An 18,973-nucleotide genomic window follows, 5' to 3' on the forward strand; every position below is an offset into this window, starting at 1 on the left:
CCTACAGGTCTCCCTGGCATCCCTTCAGGTTTCCCCAGGCTCCCTACAGGTTTCCCCGGGGTCCCTACAGGTTTCCCCGGCTCCCTACAGGTTTCCCCGGCTCCCTACAGGTCTCCCCCGCGTCCTTACAGGTCTCCCCAGGGTCCTACAGGTTTCCCCGGGTCCCTACAGGTTTCCCCGGGTCCCTACAGGTTTCCCCGGGGTCCCTACAGGTTTCCCAGGGTCCCTACAGTTTTCCCGGGTCCCTACAGGTTTCCCCAGGGTCCCTACAGGATTCCCCGGGGTCCCTACAGGTTTCCCCCGGGTCCCTACAGGTTTCCCCGGGTCCCTACAGGTTTCCCCGGGTCCCTACAGGTTTCCCCGGGTCCCTACAGGTCTCCCCAGGGTCCCTACAGGTTCCCCCGGGTCCCTACAGGTTTCCCCGGGTCCCTACAGGTTTCCCCGGGTCCCTACAGGTTTCCCCGGGTCCCTACAGGTTTCCCCGGGTCCCTACAGGTTTCCCCGGGCTCCCTACAGGTTTCCCCGGGTCCCTACAGGTTTCCCGGGTCCCTACAGGTTTCCCCGGGTCCCTACAGGTTTCCCCGGGGTCCCTACAGGTTTCCCCGGGGTCCCTACAGGTTCCCCTGCGGTCCCTACAGGTTTCCCCCTGGGTCCCTACAGGTTTCCCCGGGGTCCCTACAGGTTTCCCCAGGGTCCCTACAGGTTTCCCCGGGGTCCCTACAGGTTTCCCCGGGGTCCCTACAGGTTTCCCCGGGGTCCCTACAGGTTTCCCCGGGTCCTACAGGTTTCCCCGGGGTCCCTACAGGTTTTCCCAGGGTCCCTACAGGTTTCCCCAGGGTCCCTACAGGTTTCCCCGGGCTCCCTACAGGTTCCCCGGCTCCCTACAGGTTTCCCCGGGTCCCTCAGGTCTCCCCTGCGTCCGTACAGGTTTCCCCCTGGGTCCCTACAGGTTTCTCCTGGGTCCCTACAGGTTTCCCCGGGTCCCTACAGGTTTCCCCGGGGTCTCTACAGGTTTCCCCGGCGTCCCTACCGATTTTCCCAGCGTCCCTACAGGTCTCCCCGGCGTCTCCTTCCTGCTGCTATCCTGACCAGCCTCTGAGTCCTGAGTCCTCTGTACGGAGACCACAATATTTGCACATGATGGTGCAAATATTGTTTCCCCAGAGTCCAAGTGCAAGACCGGTCTCGAGTACAGCAATACACCCAATCCCTATTCCGAAGCCTAGGGCAAAACATTTTAAGAAAGATGTCTTCTGCACTGGCACGTCTTCATCCAGCTCCTTGTCCATGTTCAACTCTCTATCCTCCCCCCTTTTTTTGAGATGTTTTGTTTTTGCCTTAGATACTTGTATTCCTCTCGCAATTTCAAAATTTCGTTCTCCATTTTCTCAAACTTCCTGTTGTTTTCAAGCTCGTGCTCTGCAAGTTGAGCCTCCAGCTCCAGATATTGTTCGTTGTCCATTGTCCAAACAAATCGCAGACAAGCAATGTCGATAGGAGAGCCTTCAACAAATGATTGATATTTTCCTGGCTGTTCCCTGGAATTCAAGAATGCAGCTCTATGATGTCACAGAGGAACGTGATGTCACGTTTCCCCGCTCCAGCAGAACAACTGAAAAACGTCTGAAGTTGAATAAAAACAATTTTCATTTTCTATTTTATATTGTGAAACTAGGAAAAAAAACATCTACACCATTAATCAATGAAAATATGAATTCCTATTGAGTCAGTGATATTATCATATCATATATGAAATGTCCGATGACAATTTTAGGATTGAAACTTAATTTGCTGTTTCTGAAATGTGTCCCTGTAAAACACGCTGTAACTTATCTAGGTGTTAAAAGGTCACAGGAACAGGTAGTATTTTTGCTCTTGTTTGCGAGTGTTCAAAAGAAATTCAACAGTCGGCAAGAAAGGGATTTAAGCAGAAGGAATGTTAAGGGCGCCATATGTTTTTTCACCAGTAGATGTCAGTAAAGCGCTTTGTTCTGATCTGGACAAGATTCCCTTGGAGTTTTTTTTTCTCTATAAAAATACTGCACATAAAATAATAATAATAATATAATGGGCTTTTAAATTCTGTAGCAGGAGGTTTAAATGTTTTGACACTTACTGTCTTTAATCAAATAGTAAAAATTAATCTGATTAAGAGTTTAAAAAACTCTTAAAAAAATTTAAAAATAAAACTTCATGTGGAATATTTTCCCAAATCATCTGTTCAGCAAACCAGGGTGTATACATCTGTTGTTGTGTTGTATTTTTTTCAGTTAGGAAAACATCCAGACAAATCAGCTAAATTTCATCAGCAGCTACATAAATCATTACTGCTGTGAAACTGGGTTGATGAAAATATTAATTTGATAAGCCAGTTACTCGATACTAATTGTGAATCAGCGACCTGCGATCATTAAATCATGGAAATATATAATTAACATTGCTTTTTCACCCCGAGGTTTGTACTATAAAGTACCTATTTTTCATTTGGCTTGACCAATTCTGATTTTTTTTTTCCTCAAAATTGCTGAATTTTCGTATTTCCCATTTAAATTGCCGGAAGCGAAGCTGGTGAGGCAGCAGAGAGTTGAGCCTCAAGTTGATCAACCTCTCACTAACTGGAGCATGTTCCTCCTGTCTGTACATCACCAATGGCAAAAAAAAAACATTTGATTTTCCCTAATTTAGCTTCTGTAATATAATGTATAGTGTACCACCCGGTACCTCCTGCTGACTGTTGGCTCTGCTTCTCCTTAATGTTTCTGCCAGGTGGGTAAAAGCCGCTGCTGATGGGATCTGGCCTGGAAGTGAACGGCTGTAAATAGAAGACACTGCAGAACCTCAAGTGTTAAAGGAAGTTTCGGCCCAGAGCATTTAGAGGTTATGAAATAAACGTCAGAGAAAATACTGCAGCAATAATTAGAACCGCAGCATAAAGCCAAACATGCCGCAATTAAATGAATCAAAATGTCCCCAAAGAATCGGCGGGCTGACATAGGGGCCAACGGGGGATTCAGGTAGATTCCAGAGATGCAGGTTGGCTCAAAGTAATATGGGGCCCTAGACAGACGTTTAACATGTTTAAATATCAGTGAATCTGTTAGAGGGAGACCAGATTTATTGTTCTAGATCTCAGATGTGCAAACATCAAAAATTATATATAGTTAAACCCCTTTGAGCTTTTTGTTCTATAAATCAGTCTGCAGCCAACTTGTTCTCAATGTTAAGATTTTATTAGGGCTTAATTAGTAAAATGGCAGCAAATAAGCTTATTTCATAACTGCATAACCTTTGACCTCTCCTCTGGTCTGTTTAACAGCTAGTCTCAGATCAACTCAGCCCTCCAGACCATCAGCAGCAGAAAAGGCAACTTTATTCCTATTGGGGAAAATATACTACAGCTGCTTTGCATTGTGCCCACATGATGGCAATGACACAGATTGATCCAATTAGATTCTTGATTAATAATGGGTTATTGCTGTGTTGTTGTTCGGTCTTTTAGGCACATCCCTAAACAAAGGCAAATCTTTCGTCCTAGACATCTGCTGCTCAAAGATGTTTTAACGAGACAAAAAGTCGTACAGAATATTTGCTTTATTATGAAACCTGGGGGATTTGTTCACAGAAAGCCATCCTTCATTTGTACAGACCCATGAAGCAGGTTGTTGTTGCAATTACAAAAACAAAAGGAGACACTGTGTCCAGAGCAGGCTGAGGTCGCCAAAACTGTTTTAATACAAAACTGAAGCACGTTTGGTTCCACGCAGCATTCAGGGACCGTAGGAATTACACGGCGGCGCTCTGACGGCTGCGTGGCACTCAACATGCTCCAGAAACTAAACATGGCATATTGTTGTGAAACCCAAAACCTGACGACAATTCTAAAAGCAACTAAGCCCAAACAAAAATATATTAAGTGTACAAACTCCCAACCGCCCCCTTTCGACCCCGCCCTCAGTCAACATTTAATATGGATTTCAGATTTCATTCACTTTTGTTTCGGAGCTATCATCCAAATAGCTCAGTTAAAATCTGACCCTCAACGACCAGCAGTCGAGTTTTAAACTGTAAAAACGTACTAGACATGTGAACAAGTGGTCTGGTTGATTTAGTTAAATACACGGGGAGCAGAGACGAACCTCCATGAAAATGTCCACTGAGTTCCCCTTGGCATGTTCCACTTTCAATCCAATAACAGTGGTAGAGGTTATCTCATTTTTTTTTTTTTAGAAAGACCAGCTGCAAGATGAATCCTTAACACTTCAAAACATGAGTGGAAATGGTGAACTTTGACCCTTACGAACAACCCTCCACCTCCCAGATGCTGCATTCCAATGAAATCCTACATCCCCCCTGTGGTGACTCCGCGCACGCGTTCTGACATTTTTCTTGCGTTGCGCTTGCAGAAACCTCGGCCATTTGCGCCAGTGAATGCTTTCCTGCCGAGAAACCGGCGCTTAACTAGACTTTAATCAAACCTCGACCAAAACCTGGCAAACCCAAAAGAGAAAGAAAAGAATGAAAGAATCCGACGTCTACAAGGAGACTCTTTTGGCCATATGTTTCCAAACATACAATTAAAGAGGGAATTAAGCAGGTAACAGAGCAGCAACAACGAAAAATATTCATCAGATCAAATCATGTGTTGGCTTTTCTCAAAATGGCCAGTCTTGTCTCTCAGTGTGGAAATAACTGTCTTGGTGTTGGAGGAGAAAAAAAACAAACAAAAAAAAAACTGTGGAGGACACACAGGGATGGATGGATGGATGGAGGGAACTACACCACTCGTCGCACTTCAAAAAATCTCTTCAAGTAGTAAATCTGTCCGAGTGTCATGGCCACCAGAACGAGGGCTTCGAAGAAGGACCACAGGACCACTCTGCTGTTTGTGTTGTCGTTAACTAGAAGGACAAAAACAAACAAACAAAAAAAAACACAGCAGACAGGATGTGAGGATAAATTTTACTCCGCTTTATCAGAACAAACGGTTGCTGGGTTTGCGTCCTTACCCGCTCTGTGTATCCTCTCACGGACCTCCATGTACTCCTGCTCGTGCTTCACCGCCGTCATAGCGACGGCGAGCTCGTTGATCATCTCCTCCAGCTTGTTTTGATGAGCTGAAACGAGCAGCGAGCGAGCCGTTAAACCCAGAAGGACGACGCGTGCAGAGGACGTGCGTCAGGCTTCTACGCTGTACATGCAAAAAAACCGTCTTGCATCCGAGACACGATTCCTTTACAACTACAGTTCTGTGGAGGAGTATTTGCTCTGCTTATGGATTTCATCTGACTCGCATTTAAATGATTGCTGTCAAACTTTAAAATATATATATAAAAAGTCACACTTGGATAACCTGAAGAAAATGGACAGACAAGGTGAAAGTGGAACTTTTTTTGGGGAAAGTTGCCCCACTTTTCAGAAAAGTGAACCATACAAACAGTGAAGCATGGTAGTGGTAGTATGATGGTCTGGAGCTGCTTTGCCGTTTTAAGACATGAATGATGTGCTGAAACCATAATTTTTCTTTCTTCTCTCTAAATGAAAATTCTTGAAATAATCAAGTGTTTGGATGTTTATGCAGCAGGTTCAACCCAAACAAAATGGAAGGTTGCTGAGCAGTTGGGTCACTGTGTGCGCTTAAAGTGGATTGAGATGCTGCAAAGTAACCTTAAACTGACACTGCATGTTCATCGGTTCATTTCTGTCTGATGCTCTTCAGTAACCAAGAAAGACGAGCTAAACCTGCTGAAATCCATAAAAGAAGCAGATACTTTTTCATAGCACACCATTTCTCTGATACTCAGTGCAAACAGTTAAAAAAAACAAACATTAAGGCCGCATCTGTTGCAAACAACATCTAATATTAGTTTATAATATCAAAACAAGACTGGTTAGAGAAAACTCCACAGTGCATCCCAAATTTAATATGACAGTTTTCACTTATTCTGCCTTTCTTTTTTTCCTACCATCCCAGCTGTCACCACCTATAAAGGAGGGAAATTTACCCAAAGTAAAGTCAAAAAGAAATTCAAACGAGAAAATCTTTAAAATAGAAACAGCATCACATAAAACGGGCCGTGTACTCAGACGTGGCCGATCTGAGTACCTTCCGTCTCCATGTCCTGGCCTTTCGGCGCCTCTCCGATGTCGATGGTGAACATGACGATCTTGGGCGTCATGGTGGACATCTTGTTGCTGAAGCAGAACCTGTAGGTTCCGTCCATGTGTGCAGCCACGGAGTATTTCCCACTCGACTCTCTGTCTCCTTTGTAAATCTGTTTACCATCAGGCCCAGTTATCTGAAGAGAGAACAATATCTGGGTAAGAAATAATGAAAGGGTGCAGTTTCACCCAGAAAACTTGCTAAGGCTGGTGGTAGGAGGCGCTGCTGTGTTTGAGTTAAACAAAAACAACTCAAATTGTGTAAAATAAAAACTCCTGACCTCTGGCTCCCTATATATGCGCATACTGGCATACGATGTTGCCATTGTGCTTCCAACAGTTTACTAACGAGAGGCTTGTTAACCCGTCTTTGTTTGCCATCACAGTTACTGGTGTACAAACAAATGAATAAAAACAATGCAGCCTGGTGGGGGGAGTAAAGCCTGGAGGCCCGTCAGGCTTATGAAGCTCTGTATGGGGCAGATATGTGGTAAATTCTTTTTTGACAATTTTTATTACCATTGTATATCCACAAAAGCACAACAACACTCAAATAAAGGCCCACTCGCCTAGAATCTCAAAAGAAATTTTCAGTAATGTTCAATTTTTATGGAAGGTTTAAAAAAAAATGACAGGGAAAAAAGTGAAGTAGTGAAAAGTTGACCCATGTAACACCACTATCCATCGCTGCTACGTCTTTTTCTTCTCTATGAGGAGAGAGATGTACTTGTGATCTTTAACCCGCAGCCTGTGGTCTCTCACTCTTGCGATAATACAGCGACTGTCTATATTTTTCCTAATCTGCGCTTCCATCGACCTGTGAAATTAAGCATTTTGTGCAACGTCATCTCTATCTGATTAGAGCGTCTCCTGCCAATAGACCGTCCAACTGGTGAAGCAACACTTACTACTCCAAACAGTCAATTGCGACATGAATATTGCACTCCGGTATCATGCAGTATTAGGATTAGTACAACAGGGTTACCCTTACAGAATATTTTACTAGCAATTCATTCCAAGTTAAATATAGACCAATCAGCATAGATGCGACTCTGGTCAATAAATTACGACGAATGGAAATGGGTAAGAAATTGATCACTTTATCAGTGGGAGGAACTCAAATCATAATATGCCATCATATTGATCCTCTACTCAACTCAAATGAGTCAAATCTCACTTTGAAGCTTCTACAATACAAGAGCACATCCTAAGAGTATAAATCAGTGATGCACATATCGCAATACACAGGTGTTATCAACAATAATACGTCTCATAGAAAGTTTAATGTTCAATTCATAGATTATTCACGAAACACCAATCCAGAACCGCACAGCATTCTGGGGGATGAAGGCAGAGTAAAGTCTTCAGCCGCTCAACCTCTCAGCTGACTCGCTCTTTCATTACCTAGCAACAACCTGTTTTGGTGTCTGGAAAATGAGCCGTTCCAAAAACCTTCAGCTAACCAAGTCACAATCTGAGGATGCTGCGATGTTGCCTGGCTTCCATTGGCTTAAAGTCTGTTAAAAATATATATTAATCACCATTTGCTAACCATGAATTTAAAAAAAGAACATTAGTAGACAGTATTTTTTTAACTGCAGATGCAACCTTTGCTACAAATGATGCTTTCATGCTACATATTGCAATTTTTTTTAAACTGACTTAAACTGAATTATGTTTTTGTGTGTATTTTGTTGTATTTCTAATGTGTAAAAACAGGCTTAAATACAAAAAAAATTTGCAAAATGCCGATGTTTTTTTTTTGTCCGATTAATCAATTGTCAAAAATCATAGTTGGCTGCAGCTTTAATCAGGACGTGTATGTGTTTGGCTCAGTCTGAATGTCTGTCCTTCCGTCCAGGTGAAACCATCTTGGGTCTGAGGGAGAGCCTGACGTGGGCCACATCCTGCCTGAAGGGAGAGGACTCCTCTGTGGCCGTGTCCTCCGGGGGAGAGCTGTTCCTGCGCTTCATAAGCCTCACATCCCTGGAGCATCAGGTGACGCGTGTTTCACGTTGTAGCGTTTGTGACGGCTGACAGCGTGAAGCAGGTTTTCACGTCGCTGCGGAGTCATTTCGAGCCACGTTTTTGAGCATGCCCAAAATTCAGACTTTGATTAGGCCACTTCAAAACCTTTACGTTAGTTGTAATATTTGCCAGTCGCCATTTTCTTCCAAATTGTTTTGGTGTGATTTTAAAAGGCCAATAATTCCTCGTATGGGTCACCACTGATCCATGTTTTTCCAAAAATAAAAACTCTTGACCCAGATCAGTGTCTGCGCTTCATAACAGGCGTTTCTGTCTCCAGGACTTGTCTCGCTGTAAGAAGGTGATGGAGGAAAGAGGAGAACTGTTTCTAGAGAAGATCTCCATGTCCAGGAACAAAGTCGCTAAGCTCTGTCACACCTTCATCAAAGACGGAGCTGTAAGTACTGGTCCCGTCTCCTCTCCTTGCTCTTTGCGCTCGCTTCACCTCGTGCCTTTCTTTCCCCTGCCAATCCTCTCAGAAAATCCTGACTCACTCGTACTCCAGAGTGGTCCTGCGGGTTCTGGAGAAAGCTGCAGCGGAGAAGAAGCGCTTCTCCGTCTATGTGACCGAATCGCAGCCTGACGCCACAGGGTGAGCGAGTGAGCGAGGACGAGTTTCTTTCTCACAGGACACGAAATGATTCTGCGTTTTTCTCCTTTTGTTGAAGGCGGCAGATGGCAGAGGCCCTGAAGAAACTCAACGTTCCAGTAACAGTAGTGCTGGATGCAGCTGTAGGGTGAGCTACTCTGGGTTCTGAGCTGGAGGGGGAACCGCAAATGGTTTATTTAATCATTCTTTCGTCACTGGTTGGATTTTGTTATTGGAAATATCCAACTGGAAAATACATGTCTAAGATAAAATAAACTCCATCAGTTCCACTATGAAAACAAAGAGAAAATAAAGCTATTATTAAAAAAAAAATTTTTAAAAAATGTTGCTGGTCAATCGATACAATTGTTAAAAAAAGTCAGTTAATTTTTTTAGATATCATTTTAATATCATGTTAATAAATTTCTCAGTTATTTGTTCATCAGCCTGAGCAGGAGAAAACAAACTTACTGATGTAAAAATGTTGCTTTCTTAGTGACATTTAAAGCCTCCAGTGACTCTGATATACTCTACTAACTGGAGTTTAGCTTTTGTACAACAGTATTACATGTCTTTTATTTTTGTCTGGGTTTTTTTGTTTTATTTTGGTCACAAAAGTCGCTAAATGCAGCAGCAAATTTGCTAAGTTGGTGACAGTGCGGTGCCGTCAGTCAGGACAGTGGCCGAGTTTCAGACGTTTGCAGAGATAAAATCGGTTTCTCAAGTAACTATCGGCCCTTCGCCCAAAAAGAAGAAAATCTGACCTGATTTATTGATGCATCACTAGATAGTAAATTTTGTTTTGGTATTTAAAATAACCGATCGGATGGTTCAGAAAGAGAACAAGCAAAAGTTGAGGAAAAATGCTTTATTTACTTTCACACCGTTTTAATGAACCTGTTTTTAGAAGCTGCTTAGTTTCAGTTTTCCGTCTTCCAGGTACGTGTTGGAGAAGGTGGACCTGGTCATCGTTGGAGCAGAGGGAGTCGTTGAGAGCGGAGGGATCATCAACAAGGTGCGTTCCCTTGGCGGCCCCGGGTGAAACTCAAACTGGAGGATAGTTGAACACGCGTATCAGATCGGGTCTGTGTAAACACGGGGCGGGTGTACGTTTCCAACAGAATCTAGAGTGTGTGTGTGTGTTTTCCCCAGATTGGCACCTATCAGATGGCTCTGTGCTCCAAGGCTCACAACAAGCCCTTCTACGTCGTTGCAGAAAGTTTTAAATTTGTTCGTCTGTATCCGCTGAACCAACAGGACGTGCCCGATAAGTTTAAGGTGCGGCTTCCTTATTTTGTGTTTGTTTTTTTAAACAATTTTCCGTCCTTTTATCCAGATTTATTGACTTGTGCTTCCTGTCCCGCACAGTACAAAGCCGACACCCTGAAGAGCATCCGGAACCTGTCGGAGGAGCACCCGGTCATCGACTACACGCCCCCCTCCCTCATCACCCTGCTCTTCACAGACCTGGGGGTCCTCACCCCGTCGGCCGTCAGCGACGAACTCATCAAACTGTATTTATAACCGCGTCCCTTCGCTGAACAATAAAACAGACGTTTATGGTCCGCCTGCTTCCTGCTTGGAGTTCGTGAGCTGTTGCTCGAAGTCTTCCTCGCTGATCTGGCCTTTTTTTAGTTTCTTAAGGAGGCGAGTGTCTTCTAAAAGCTCCTTCATGTATTCTTCGTCCATGTCGGAGTCCTGCAGAGGCAGAACAGAAGCCATGAGAACGAAACTGCAGTACTTAACGTTTATGAAGAGTATATTTTTTACAGATTTGCTGAAACTGTCACTATGAGGTGAGATCGATCTAGTCCACTTCCTCCCTGAGCTGTTATGGCCGTCTGAAGAAATGAAACGTTCCTGGTCAAAAACAAACAATCGCAGCCAGGAGGAGGGTCCTAGCGCTGCCAATCAATGTCGTGAACGCACTGCTAAATGTGCTAATGGTGGAGAAACACCTTACTGTTAAAGGAAAACTTTATCGAGTGGCCATGCTAACTAGCCTTAGCATTCATGACAGACTATGGTAGCTGGAGATTAGTAGTTTCAACAGATATGTAAAAGAAATATGTCTATATAAATATATATATATTAATAAAAGTTGCACACTGCAGCTTTAATGTTTCATTTATCCCCCAAACAGAGTTTACCTCGTCGTGTTTCCTTTTGGCGCCGCGTTTTTTCTTGCGCTCCTTCTTGGTCTTCTGCTTGGACCAGGCCTTGTTCTTGACAAAGTTCTTCTTGGGAAGCTCCGTCTTCTCTTTGTTTTTCTGCTCGGCCAGCATCTTCTGCCTCTGCTTCTGTCGGTTTTTGTCCTTGTAGCGGATGCTGTCCGTGTCCACCGTCGTCTCCACGAAGTCGGGAAACGTTTTCCCCTTCAGCTCGGGCATCTTCGGCAGGCGGAGCAGCGCGAAGCCTTTGGCCAGGGACACAAAATCCAGATCTAACAGAAAAGAAAAAAAAAAAACACGAGAAGGTTTCATTTTCTTTGTTTTGTTTGGGGATAATAAAAAAAAAATACATACAGTTGGCTTTGAGGATTTGTCACCTTTTACTCTGAAGATGAGGCTGCATTCGTGTTTGGCGTAAGCCTGGACGTACGACACAAAGGCCCTCATGCCTTTGTCGAACATGGCGCGGTCGGCCAGGGCCATGGCCTTCACCTTGGGCGTCACGTCCACCACGTCCTTTATAGGAGACATCTTCTGCAGCGGGCACTGGTCAGGTCACAAGCAACACTGTTAACCCAATCACTTTGCACGATTATCAACCGGTTCTGGTTTCTTTGAGTGAACTTTAACATCACGAAATACAACAGAAATAAAACATTTTTGCAATTGCAATTTTAAATAGACATTTGTGTATACAAAATAGAACAGGTTGAATTTGGTAATTTATTGCAAGAGATTGCAAAAAATAAATACAGAAAATTTCCCATGTCCTCAAAGGGTAGCAGATCACCATTAGCAAGAGAAAAATAGGGAAAAAAAAACTGCTTTACTCTCACTCAGGATTTGATTTCTGAGGATTTCATATCACAGTAGCTCTGATCCTCCTCTGAGTGACTTCATGCTGAGTAATGTTAGAGCTGAATAATCTGAGTGAGTTCTAGACAACTATTGTGAACCATCCATCATCAGATTATCAGATTATGAACGCCTGCATGGCCGATCCAAAAGGTCTTGTTGCTGACGGCTATGAACACCGCTGAAGGACCCAACTTCAGACTCACCTTCTGGTTGATGGACAAGAAGTTGACATAGGGTTCCTCCATTGGCAGCAGGAAGACGAGGGCGTTGCCATGGTTACCGATACGCGCCGTTCTCCCGCATCGATGCACAAAAGCACTGATGGGAAAAAAAAAGAGCAGACAGGGAAAAATGGTTGGAGCCAAGTAGTTAGAAAAGTAACATTGTTTTAATGCTTAAGCCAATAAAATAATTCATTTGCAACATATATATTGTTTTAAAAAGGACAACTTCTGTTTGTGTTTTTTTTAAACTAACTGCACCAACCTGGCGCTGCTGGGGGGATCGTACTGCAGAACCCAGTTCACATCGGGGATGTCGATGCCTCTGGCCATGACGTCGGTGCACACCAAGATCCCACTGCAACGTCACAACACGTTTAAAAACAAACACGTGACAGCACAGACTTACTGCGGGCGGGGGGCGGATTTCTACCTCTTTAAGGCCCTAAAGTCTAAAAATGCCGCTGCGCTTATTTTTCATCTTGCCGTGGATGCAGAGGATGGTGACCTTCTTGACCAGCGACTCCAGGGCTCGGCCGAAGTACTCCACACAGGCGCAGGTGCTTTTAGAAGCAACAAGGACAACGGGTAAGAGAAAACGTGTGCATGCATAACCAGGAACAAAACAACTAGCTTACCAATACTTTACTGTTGGAAATGGGGGAAAAGAAGTTAACATTTATTTAATCCTGCCCCTTATCTCAGTTTGATGAAATGTGTCGCTTCCAGATGCATTAATTTGCAGGAACTTGTTATTCAGAACATATGTTGGTGTTAATATGTGATCAATTAACTATTCTAAAGAACCTACACATAATAATATTACTATTAATGACTAAAGAATAACTGCGCATACAGCATCGGAATGATTACAGACACCTTGATAATGTAGATCATGTAGTATATCTGTCTTACATAACAAAAAGCTAATGATGACAATAATGACACTAAAATAATAATCATCTAATGATGACAATAGTAAAACAGAAGGAAGGAAGAAGACTACCTTCTGCTAAATAGTGCAGAAATATCAAGTGATTTCTTATCATTCAAAAACTGATAAAATGTGAATCTGTATGAGGGCTGCAACTCACAATTGTTTTAGTGATTGATTAAACATTCTAAATAAAACACAACCAGAAATTAAAAAAAAACATTAAACCAAAACAAAAACCACAAATGAATGAACCCAATCAAACCTGAAGAAGACCAGCTGCTTCTCATGCTTGTGTTGCCTTAGAAAAGCCACCAGGTTGTTGAACTTGTCCTGTGCTCTGCACATCTGAAAGGACAGCACACGATTGTGATTTGTCGTCGCCGTCTTCACTTCGTGGGCTGAACGGCGGGCTGTTCGCTCCGTCACTCACGGTGTAGTAGTTGGAGAGGCGGGCCGGGGTCTTCTGGGTGGCCGAGGCGGCCTGACCCTTCTCTTTGACCGTGATGCGGACGGGGTTCCTGAGGCCGGCCCTCACCAGCTTCTCCAGCTCCTGGGTCTGGGTGGCTGAGAAGAGGCCGTCCGTCTCTGTTTGGGCAGGTAGCTCAGGATGCTGTTCAGGCTGGGGGACGTGGGAGGGAATGGGGTGAAATGCAGAACAATCAGGAGCAACTTGATTGGCTAGGAGCAGATTTAGTTCAAAACCAAGAGAATAAAAAACAAACAAACCAATAAACACATCCAGACTGTATTTGAAACTACATGGTTACTGAAGGTTTCACCAACTCAAATTTAAGACTTTTAAGACCATTATAAATTAAAGACCTGGATAATGACAGAAATGTAATAAAGATGATAAATGTTCAGCAAATTTGCAATTGATGGTTATAAAAAAGCTAGTTGTCAGCAGCTAGTTACTAGTAGCTTGTCTGGTAATCTTGTAGACGATGTATGCAAACCACTCAAACTTTTGCCTGACAGAAATGTTGATTAATGTAATTGAGGCCAAATTGCATGTTTTTTTAATGTTCACACTGTATTATTAATACAGGGTTACTGCAGGTTTCATCAACTCAAATTTAAGACTTTTTGAGACCATTATAAACTAAATTTAGGAATGCACATAAGAGATAAATTTATACCTCCCCATGATGAGCTTGCTAGTTAGCAAGGGCGTATATATTGACAGCTAGTTACTGATAGCAACCACCTTGAGTCACGGAGCACAATGAAAATGTGTGCAGGTAACTCAAACTTAACCTGACAGAAAATTAGTGCAAGAAAAAAAAAATACATAGAATATAACAGATTAAACAGTCCTGCCACAACACATTAAATGACTTTAAGACATTTTAAGGCCTTAATTTTAGATACATAAATTTAAGACTTTTTAAAGGTGTGCACTCATCCTGGAATAGGATCTTTCCTCCATCCTGACTGTAAAATGTTTCCTGCTGATTCGTACCTGGCCTCAAAGCCCATGTCGAGCAGCCGGTCAGCTTCATCCAGAACCAGAACATCCAGGCTCCTGACTGCGCTGGCCAGTTCCAGCCCCTCTGACTTCCTCCTGAACATGTCCTCCAGGCGGCCCGGCGTCGCAATCACAATGTTGCCGCTGAAAAAAAAAAGTGAAACGAACGTTACAGCACGACAGTCGCTTTCTAACATGTTCCCAACTAACACTGAGGACTACAGCGCTAATCTTAAACATTAATTCAGCTAATACTAAAGTGCTATAACAAGGTGGTATTTAGCAATAGCTAATGCTAAAGTGGCTTAACAGGATATTTAGCAGAAGTTATTGCTAAAAATGTCTGTCAAGATTTAGGAGAACCTAATGCAGTATAACAAGAGGGTATTTAGCACAAGCTAATGCTAAAGTGGTAAAAGAAGATGGTATTTAGCACAAGCTAATGCTAAAGCAGTAAAACAAGATGGTATTTAGCACAAGCTAATGCTGAAGCAGTAAAACAAGATGTATTTAGCACAAGCTAAAGCACTACAATAAGATGGTATGTCGTGGAAGCTAATGCAGTAAATGCTGTTACCCGATGTGTGTTACAACACAGACTATTGCTCTCAACAATGAGCGATAGTTGACACGCAGGTAAGTGGCTATCATGACACACCTACCTGTATGGTTGCTCTTGAGAAAGTGATTCTTTGGAACAAATGTTTTCAATGTTAGCAAAAAACTCTAAGGAGCTAAACAAAACATCAGGTCCCTATTAGTGGATTAATTGTGTTGCCACCACTGGGATACAGCTTTCATTTTTCTTATAAAAATTTAAAATATTTGCCCTCGGTTACTTATTAAAATGAAAACTTTACTCAGAAGCATTTTGTTCAAATGATGAAGTCTAACAGAAGAAAGTGATACACCATTAAAAACAGAGGAAGTCTATTTATTGCCAGCTTTTCATCCAGTTAAAGTCGGACTGAAATCCGTCGCGTACCCATGCTCTTTAAACTTCTCCACGTCTTCTGCCGGGTTGCTGCCACCAATCAGCAAAATCTGCCTGAGAACCAAAAGGTGAAAATTATTGAGTGCAAATTGATAAAAAAAATGCCTGTAGTTAAATCTGCCAGCTCAGTTTGAAACAATTCCAATCTACAATATTTGACTCTGTGGAGTTTTTTTAATTTTTATATACAGATACTCACGTGAACTCTGGAAACTTCTGGATAAACATTCCCATCACTTCACTGATCTGCAGGGCCAGTTCTCGTGTGGGAGTGATCACCAGAGCACCGACCTGCACAAAACACCTGAACTTTTCAGCGGATCCGACACAACAGCAAACCTCCCAGCATCCAAAAAAAGATAAATAACAATACTGCAGAGACTAAAGTAGCCGTGTTTTTTTGCTTCGGTGTCATGGTTACCTGTTTCTTCTTGAGTTTCTCCTCGCGCTTCAGCAGCAGCTCTATAACAGGAATGACGAAAGCCAAAGTCTTCCCACTGCCGGTGACCTGAAGCAAAACAGCAAACGCCTTAAGAAACTACCGGTTGTCATGGCAGCACAACTTCCTGATCTTTTCCAAATAACTGTTTTTGCATAATTTTGATAATTACAAACACTCTATATCCTCAGTTTTGACCATCTATCATATTTAATATCTACTGTTGGATCCAAGGTGAATATTGATTCAGCCGCCAGCAGAGGGAGCCAAATCACGTTAAACACACAGAGCAACTTCAAAGCATCTCTTGAACGTTTCATATTTTGTCATGTGACCATAAACCTTTATAAATTTCATTCAGATTTCGGTTAGATAAAAAAAGTCCATCATTCTGAATTTTTGCAGCTGAAAATCTGATAAGTGTGGCATGCACTTATTCACCCTGCTTGAGTTAAAACTTTGTAGAACTTTGAAGAACAATAGCAACTGCAAGCCCTTTAGAGGATGAACCTGTCAGCTCTGCACATGTGCAAACTGAATTCTTCTGTCCGATTGGATACAGAGCGTCTACCAACAGGCCTGTTCCAACTTTTTGTCCTAATAAGAAAGTGATTCAAATGACCACTACTGCTGTGAGTTTATCATCATCATCATCATCATCATCATCATCATCATCATCATCACAGCGCTCCTTCATCAGATATACTTCCATTCATGACAGAGACATCGCAGATGTTTTTGGTACCTTGTACTTATTCATTTGTCATTTTTGTAACAACTCGCTCAACACATTCGACGTCTCCTGGATCACGTTAGCTTGGATTTCTTCGTGACCCAGAATCAACGTGTCAGTAAATCCTACTGGTTCAGTTCTAGTTCTTGCTCCGTCTCGGCCTCTTTAAACAACTTGTTCACACTCACCGCCTCAGCAGCAACGTCTTTATTGTTCATGAACAGCGGAATACAAGCCGACTACAACGAAAAGAGATCCATCAGTCAGACAGGTGGAGATTCAGGGCAGCATGGATTGAAACAAGGATTTAAGGCTAATGAAAGTTACCTGTACAGGTGTCATGAAGGTAAATTTCATTCCTCAAGCGTTTGTAAAATCTTCTCGTTTAGTTGGACAGGTAAAGTGTCCCATGTTCCGTCTGTAATGTTCTCCATGTTGGGAAGTAAATCGAGAAGACGTAGCAGCAGAATGCTAACGCTGTTAGCACATGGTCAGCCTTTCTGCACGATGGACCTTCTTCCGCTGCGTTCCGTAGTTGTTTACACGCCGGGGAGAAACTGAAGCCGACTCGCATGTTTTGGTTCCGCTTTCCACTCCGTTTGTTCTGTCTTCTTCTTTTGTGTTTTATTGGCAAATGGCAACCAACTTAAGGTGACTTTACCGCCACCTACCGGACTGGAGTGTTGTCATCAACGATACAGAGGGAATTTAACAATACGCACCTCAATGGTGTGTAGAAGTGTGCAAATTCATACACACACACGCGCGCGCATACACACATAACCCCCCACACACACTTTTAAAAACGATTAAATAACCTAATAGTTTTTTTTAAATCTAATTAATTGATTTCTTATAGATTTTGATTCGTTTCCTAAAATATTTATCAGAAAATCCCTTCTTCTCTTGTATTGACTTTAAATGCTGACGTCCCTCTGAATATTTATTACATTCTAATTAGACCTGTCCCACTGCCTCCATCTGACTGCAATAATCACAAGTCCTCGTTTCATGTTTCTCTTTTCAAAAAGAGAACTATTAAGTCCTGCATGCCCAGTTCTAAATTGTGACATGAATTCTTCTTCTTTCCAACTTCCCCATTTGTTGTTGTTCTTCTTCTACATTCTTACTTTTATTTGGTTTCATGCAAGCATTTAACTTCCACATCAAGGCTGCTGTTACATGAGAACCACTGTTTTCTAGTAAATTTTCAAGTCATACTCAATATTTTTAATAATTGTAATATTAAAATTATTTTTTTCTTCAATGACTCCAAATCAGAGTGAAGCTGTTCATTTTTATTGAATTTGAACCTTTTGATATTTTTTGCTTTTTTGTTGTTGTTAAAATGTAGTATTTTTCTTCTATAGCTTCTGGGTCATGTGACCATTTACACTGAATCAGCATGAAATTGTTCTAGGGGGAGTCACAGGAAATAACAGAAATAATAGAAAAACAGAGTTTCTTTTATTTTAACCCACAGATATAAATGACAAAAAGATAAACTCAGCTCATAAAAGAGGTCAAAGAACCTCTTTAGTATCTTCCCCATTTAGGTCTTCTTGCATTTTTGATGTTAATTTTGCCAATCATATTTGGTTTAGTAGCTCACCTGTCCTACTGACAAGGACTAAAATGTTTCAATGGAATAAGCAGGTGAGCCTCATCTTCAAAGTCTAGTAGAACAATTTCACATGATTTAGTGCAAATGGGTCATGACCAGAAGCCAAAGAAAAATACTACATTTTAACAAAAAGATGCTAAAATATCAAAAAGGTTCAAAGGCAATAAACGAGTGCACTTCATCTCACGAGTTAAGAACCGTTTCACACTGATTTTGAGTCAATAAGGCACATGACTCGGAAGCTATTGAAGAAAAAAACAACACTTTTTATATAACAATTATTAAAAATATTGGGTATGACTAAAAATTCACTAGAGAACAGTGGGTCTTGTAACAACATGAATTCTGTGTCAGTTGGTCACAAGGCAAGAAATCTATTTACTATTTCTATTTGTTTCTTTGGAGTGTTTGGTTCGGAAATTTGTTGAACCTCTGAGTGCATGAGGGTGTAGCTGACGCGTGACTGTCGTCCGTCTGATATGATATATATATCATATCAGATATATGATATATCAGCAGCAGTTATTGCATGCATCAAATAACTGCTGCATGCATAATAACTGCTGCTGATATATCATATATATATCAGATATATATCAGCAGCATGCATATAACTGCTGCTGATAACAGCTGAGGACTGAAAAATGGAAGGTCTGACACACACACACTTTAAGTTTACCAGATGCCACTTGCAGCACCTGAGAAGAGTTTAAAAACTGACACACCTGTTTAAAATGATCAAATTGGTGAAA

At 42.1% G+C, this 18,973-nt stretch overlaps 3 protein-coding genes across 4 annotated transcripts; 1 reads left to right on the forward strand and 2 right to left on the reverse strand.

Annotated features, from left to right (window-relative positions):
- Positions 1–4,351: 4,351 nt before the first annotated feature.
- On the reverse strand, positions 4,352–6,352 carry LOC129374155 (transmembrane emp24 domain-containing protein 2-like). Its single transcript, XM_055052411.1, has 4 exons — positions 6,104–6,352; positions 5,964–5,981; positions 5,007–5,114; positions 4,352–4,898 (listed from the first exon to the last, which is right to left on the reverse strand). Exons 1-4 carry the CDS (start codon positions 6,219–6,221, stop codon positions 4,774–4,776), a joined length of 369 nt encoding a protein of 122 aa, XP_054908386.1. The 5' UTR covers positions 6,222–6,352; the 3' UTR covers positions 4,352–4,773.
- Positions 6,353–7,965: 1,613 nt separating this feature from the next.
- LOC129374154 (translation initiation factor eIF-2B subunit alpha-like) lies at positions 7,966–10,880 on the forward strand. Of its 2 annotated transcripts, XM_055052410.1 has the most exons (7): positions 7,966–8,157; positions 8,468–8,584; positions 8,667–8,779; positions 8,856–8,924; positions 9,716–9,791; positions 9,929–10,054; positions 10,145–10,880. In XM_055052410.1, the coding sequence occupies exons 1-7, from the start codon at positions 7,981–7,983 to the stop codon at positions 10,298–10,300; spliced, it is 834 nt and encodes a 277-aa protein (XP_054908385.1). In that variant the 5' UTR covers positions 7,966–7,980; the 3' UTR covers positions 10,301–10,880. The 2 variants fall into 2 exon arrangements, with proteins under 2 accessions (XP_054908385.1, XP_054908384.1); XM_055052409.1 differs by having other exon boundaries at positions 9,929–10,880.
- LOC129374153 (ATP-dependent RNA helicase DDX55-like) lies at positions 10,334–17,333 on the reverse strand. Its single transcript, XM_055052407.1, is given in 17 exon segments — positions 10,334–10,474; positions 10,927–11,219; positions 11,325–11,493; positions 12,009–12,123; positions 12,292–12,384; positions 12,460–12,480; positions 12,482–12,589; positions 13,226–13,308; positions 13,394–13,542; positions 13,545–13,582; positions 14,426–14,575; positions 15,417–15,479; positions 15,625–15,716; positions 15,847–15,933; positions 16,786–16,836; positions 16,925–16,953; positions 16,956–17,333. Coding segments are annotated over 17 exon segments (1,758 nt in total). The 5' UTR covers positions 17,032–17,333.
- Between the last annotated feature and the right edge of the window lie 1,640 nt (positions 17,334–18,973).

Source organism: Poeciliopsis prolifica, unplaced genomic scaffold (genome assembly GCF_027474105.1).
Source record: "Poeciliopsis prolifica strain line A6 unplaced genomic scaffold, Auburn_PproV2 SCAFFOLD035, whole genome shotgun sequence".
In the NCBI taxonomy this organism is placed as follows: Eukaryota; Metazoa; Chordata; class Actinopteri; order Cyprinodontiformes; family Poeciliidae; genus Poeciliopsis; species Poeciliopsis prolifica.